We start from the raw sequence: 5891 nt of genomic DNA, 5'->3' as shown, positions 1-5891 counted from the left end.
TAGACAGACATATAGATAGATAGACAGACAGACAGACAGACAGACAGGCAGGCAAACAGACAGACAGATTAATTTAATTATTTATTAAATAATTTAGACCTTACTTTTCTGTCAGAGGATCAGTCTGACTTATATGTCACCTTAAATAATACATAGTGCTGTGGAATGAAGCCCTGACTTTCATCCCGTGCCAAAACTCTAAAACCCAAACAGTTTCCTTCTTCTTGAAGCCGTCATGGAAGTGTCATAAATCTGTGAAATATTGCTACATGAATTCAGTAATCTGATTTGCTCCCCTGCAGAACTTCAGTCGACCAAAATCGATCCTAAACTAAAAATGACCCAAAATACTCTCACACACGGTTGATGATACAGTCATTTATATGGATCTAGAAGATGTTGGAGAAAGTCAGAGAGGAAACACAGCCAAAGAAAGTGAAATATTGATCACCCACTACAAATTAGATGGCAGTTTCTCACTGGGCTGTTGTGCAGGGAACATCTATAGATGTGCTATTAAATGGGCCAAAAAGAAACTCTTCATTGTTTCTTTTACTGGTCCAAGCCTCGCTGTTTTAGAGGCTATTACAGGTGAATTATGTCACTAAGATGCAAATCAATTCCAATTACATTTAATTCTGCCTTTTCATTTCAAACATCAATTTTGTGGTCTCACGCCAAAATCAGAAGTATGAAATGTTTTTAGAATCATTACTTTTTTGTGTGTGATGACATTATTTTCATAAAAATCCAGCATATTTTTAAATTATTAATATTAATGATTAAAATTATTAATAATATTTATTACAATTATTAATATTAGATATTTTTGGGATGAAATGTCGCCAACACATTATTTCATTTAATTTATTCTAGGTACTTTTTTCCCCCTGTGTTTGTAAACCATCAAAAATGAGTCACATTATTCTACCTTCCGCACAGTATCCCATGCAACCCTGTGTCGGCTGCAGGAAGTAGAGCAGGAACTCTCCACAATTCCGGACCGAGATTGGGATACGGAAAAGGCAGCAGTCTTTGGTGCTTCCATGGAAGAACTGCCAAGTGGCACAGGCCGAGAACTGCTTGACTTCTCCGGGCCTCGGAAGAGAGCTGTCCTTTAAAGACAACCACACTGGAGCCTGTGTCCCACAGCGGTTCATCTGCAAAAAGAAACAGAGATCAAGAAACCACAGTTTGGAAACCAGTCAGAACTAATTGACAACTTCTCACCTCAACGCAGCGGGTCGGCATTTCCGCAGGCTTGTTGTTTATGGAAAATCGGTACCATCCGGGTGGCAGCGAATGGTCACAGATCAGATCCTGTATCGCTGTGTTCTGAAGTTCAGTAGAGTCGAAATCAACACTACGATATGCGTTTCTCAATGTCCTGTATCCGCCCGGATAGCACTCTGGAGCTGGAAGAACCAAGGACACAGTCAAAGCACAGACTGAATTACAACCTTTAATATTCATAAAAGAGTTTAAAACAACCTTTCGGCAAAGACAAAGGTCAGCGCTCAGAATACAGTGAGCGAGAAGGTCGAAAACTGTGTCATTACGGTGGCTTGAAAACGTCACTCAGGTTCATTAAAACCCAAATGGGGGTTAAAGTGACCTCCTCAGCTGCGGACGTTTATCTGGGGTAAAAATAATGCACCTTTATCTGACCCCCTTTTCCTTGCTCCTAACTTTACACCGTAAAGGTCGGCAGAATTGGCGACATGTGTCTGGGTCTCACGGAAAAACGGAGGGACAAAAACAGATGTGTGACTTTCAGGCTAAAACTTTTTTAATCTCTCGCCATTTCCTCAGACAGCACATCTGTAACACCTTATCCTTCTCCTTCCTGTATCTCAGAGCTGAAGTGGGTCGGATGTCACTATTGGGGCTAATTATGTGGGGAAGGGAGATCGACAGGACCTGTCTCGCTTTTTTTGTATGAGGACACCTGAGGCCAGCAGTACACTGGTAATCCTCTAATGCTCCCCTGAACATGCTAATAGAAAGTTTGGGCTGGATGTCATGCCATCTCTGCCAGTGAACGTGGGAAGCTGAGACAGGGCAGATAGCAGACGTTATAGACACAATAGACTGGTGGGAAAATGTAGACTTTAGACAGTACACATGACTTTCACTTGGTGCTTATATCAGCAAAGCACAAAAAACAAAACAAAAAGAAAAACAGCAAAGCAAATCAACGAAACAAAAGAAAAAAGAGAGGAAAAACAAAACAAACACACAAACAATACAAAAATAAAAAAGTGAAGCAACAAAACAAAAATGTCACCAAAGCCTAACAAAACAAAAACAAAGCAAAAAATGTCAGCAAAGAAGAAAAAAAATGCAAACTAAAGCAACAACAAAAAAAAAGAGAAACAAAAAACAAAATGTCAGTAAACAAAAACAAAAAACAAAAATAAAGCAACAGAACAAAAATATCAGCAAAGCACAACAAAACAAAAACAAACAAACAAAGCAAAAAATGTCAGCAAGAAAAATAAAATAAAATACAAATGCAAAGCAACAAAAAGGAAAAAAGCAGAGCAACTAAGCAAAGTAAAACAAACAAAACAATTGTCAGCAAAGCACAACAAAAAGAAAAAAAAAAGCAACAAATGTCAGCACAGCTCAGAAAAGCATAACAAAACAAAGAGCAAAAACAAAGAGCAAAAATTCAGCAAAGCACAATAAAAACAAAAATAAAAAAGCAACGCAACAAATAAATTGTCAGGAAAGCACAAGAAAGCAAAGCAGAACAAAAGAAAAGCAAATCAAAACAGAAAAATGTCAGCAATGCACAACAAAACACAAAGCAAAGCAACAAAACAAAATGTCAACAAAGTACAACACAACAAAGAGAAACAAGCAAAGCAAATCAAAACAAAACAACAAAACATCAGCAAAGTGCAACAAAACAAAAAGAGTCAAGACAAACAAGCAAAGTAACAAATAAATTGTCACCAAAGCACAATTAAACAAATAAAACTGTCAGCAAGTCAAAAAAAAAAAAGCAAAACAGTACAAAAACACAAACAAGACACAAAACAAACATCAGCAAAGCACAACAAAACAAAAAAGAAAAAAGCCAAAAGAAGCAATATTAAAATATTATAGTATCATCTGACGAGATTCCAGAGTTTTGGTCAGTGTGGTCTAAAAAGACAGAGACATTAGATTCTTGAACAAGTAATCAACCATTTAAGCATCCAGAACACTTTAGCAACCATCTAGGAACACTCTAGCATATTGTCAACAAGAATTGCATAGTAAAGCACTCACATTTTCATCTAAAAAAATTTAAGAACTAGTTTTAGCTACATCTCAAGTCTCAAATACAGAGTTTGTTCAAAGGAACACATTTCCACTAACCATCTAAAAGTCCTCATAAAGAATAAGGGCAGGTGACTTTTGACCGGCATGGAAAAGAGCAGAAAATCTCTCCTCTAATCCTATCTGCTTTCCAGAGGGAAGATGAGGCCGGGCCGAGAGGGCTTTCTGCCCCACTGGAGCGCTGATGAGCTCATGTCTCGGCTGGTTTAGAGTCCATAACGCCCTGATCTTTCCAGCCTAATTCAAGGATCATTACTCTGCAATTACGTCCTAAGCTTTACTCTTAGAGGTGTAATGGAGCAAGATGAAGATAAAGACATTTAAGTGTTCATTTTATACATTTTTAATAATGGTTTGGTGGGGAGATGCAGGGATGATTTGAGGGGACGTTTCTTAAAAGGAGGTAATGGAGTTTCAAGGTGGTCGGCTTAAAGACAAGATGAAAGTAAAAGCAGCAACTGGGTGCTCGCCTTACTTTCCATGCAAACATACACCATTCACAGATTCAGAAATACATTATGTTTGAAATCTTCATAGAGTAGTTTGATTCGTCTTATGGTACAATACTATTACTACTACTACTACTACTACTACTACTACTACTACTAATAATAATAATAATAATAATTATCATCATCATCATCATCATAACTGAAATAAAAAGATAAGTGAAATCCCAACCGTAAAATAAAATAAAATTGACATTAAGTGACATTGCAACTGTAAAGTCCAATAAAATAAAATAAAAATGGTAGTGACATTACAACTGTAAAATAAAATAAAATAAGTGACAACAGCAAAGTAGATGAAAATCACAACTGTAAAATAAAATAATAATAAAATAAGTGACTTTAAAAAAAATAAAATAAAAATTATAACAAAGAAGTGACATCACAACTGCAAAATACTGAAATACAATATAATAAAATAAAAAGACAACAGTTTTCAAAATTTAAAATAAAACAATAAAACTAAATAAAAATGACAGAAAATTTACATCACAATTGTAAAATAAACAAGTGACAACAGCAAAATGACATCACAACTGTAAAATAAAATAATATTTGTCAGCGCAACTGTAAAGCAAAATAGTATAAAATAAAATCAAAATATCAGAACAGAAAAACAACATAAAAAAACACAAGAAAACTGACATCACACAAAATTAAATAAAATATATAAAAGAGACAAAAGCAAAGTGACATCACAACTGTGAAAAAAAAATATTAGAAATTATTATAAATAAAATAATAATAAAAAGTGACACAAGTGTACAAATAAGACACCATGCCAGAAAAATAAAGATTCATTCAACCTTAAAGAAAAATCACACCAAAAACTCACGTCATAGAAACAGAACAGAAGTTTCGTTTGTTGAAAATATCTGAGCACATTTGGTCTCTGTCTGTACTTGCAGGGGTGACAACCACAGTCAAATTTTGCTACCCAAGGTCAAAGGATCTACAAACACTTTCAGCCCTCAGCTCTCAAAGCAAAGCTGGGACAGTGCTGCTGGGTAAACACCTCGGATCGCCCGGTTAATTTGTTGACTTAGGGACGGGGTGAATTTCAAACACTTCCTCATCAGGCAATTCCACTGAAAACTTCAGACACATCTACTTTCTCAACATGTCACTGCTGTTGCACACCACACAACTTTTGAACAATGCAAACACTTTTTTTGTGTGCTAAGCCAGTTACTGCAAAAGACTAGAAGATGGATAAATGTCCATATGTGGTCAAAACCTTTGACATCTTCAGGTGGTTTAAGAAGTGAAATATAAATAAAGCAAAATGGGTTTGACAACCTGATGTCCTAGAAGAACCTAAGTTTCCACAATGAACTTTTTATAGTTCTATGTGCTGGTGTTTTAAATTAACCACAAATCAATGCTCTGATCTTATGACACTAATGCATTCTGACATTTACCAGACAACAGGACCGCCTACTCAACCATCAATCAAATGGGTTTAAACTCAATAAATACCTGAAAGAAATTGGAAAAGTGCATAAATACATGTACAAGATGTCAGCCCAAACTAAAAATAAATGGAAAAAAGTAATTGTATAATAAAGTTTTAATAAGAAATAGTCATATTGTAAGAAATAAAGTCACATTCTGAGATATAAAGTCTAAACAAAACAGTGAACAAAAAAAAGTAACATTATAATTGGAGGAAAAAAAAAAAAAATTGTTAACTCGCGAAAGCGTTGCAATATGGTTTTTCCTACTATTTCCTTCACCATTTATGTACTTGCTCGCATAAGTTTGGGAAAAGTTAAGAGAACGCAAAAGTTTTAAGAGCAAATGCAAAGTTTCTTGCAGGGAACGCAAGCAAATCATTGATTTCTTGGGGTCAACACAAAACTTTCAAAAGCAAAAGTTTTTGCTTTGATTCGCAAAGTTGAGAGAACACAAATGCTTTGAGAGTGAATGATAAGTTTCTCTGGGGAATGCAAAACTATCATGAGTGAAATCGTCCCCCTCCCCCATCTCATTATTTCCATAACCAGTTCCCTTTCATGGGAACTTCGAACTGCGTCCTCTAGGGGTCGCTAT

The 5891-nt window shown here is 35.6% G+C and overlaps 1 protein-coding gene across 1 annotated transcript in view; it reads right to left on the bottom strand.

Annotated features, from left to right (window-relative positions):
- The window catches only part of LOC107751466 (von Willebrand factor D and EGF domain-containing protein-like), a 75213-nt gene that overhangs the window by 65128 nt on the left and 4194 nt on the right, over window positions 1–5891 (bottom strand). The window contains exons 2-3 of the mRNA XM_016567212.1: window positions 1231–1415; window positions 932–1160 (exon numbers count right to left, since the gene is read on the bottom strand). Coding sequence (XP_016422698.1) covers window positions 932–1160; window positions 1231–1415 — 414 coding nt within the window. The remainder of the gene's footprint in view (window positions 1–931; window positions 1161–1230; window positions 1416–5891) is intronic.

Source organism: Sinocyclocheilus rhinocerous, unplaced genomic scaffold, assembly GCF_001515625.1.
Source record: "Sinocyclocheilus rhinocerous isolate Xijiao unplaced genomic scaffold, SAMN03320098_v1.1 scaffold2046, whole genome shotgun sequence".
In the NCBI taxonomy this organism is placed as follows: domain Eukaryota; kingdom Metazoa; phylum Chordata; class Actinopteri; order Cypriniformes; family Cyprinidae; genus Sinocyclocheilus; species Sinocyclocheilus rhinocerous.
The sequence above is the reverse complement of the archived record's forward strand: the minus strand, read 5'-3'. Positions and strand labels throughout refer to the sequence as shown.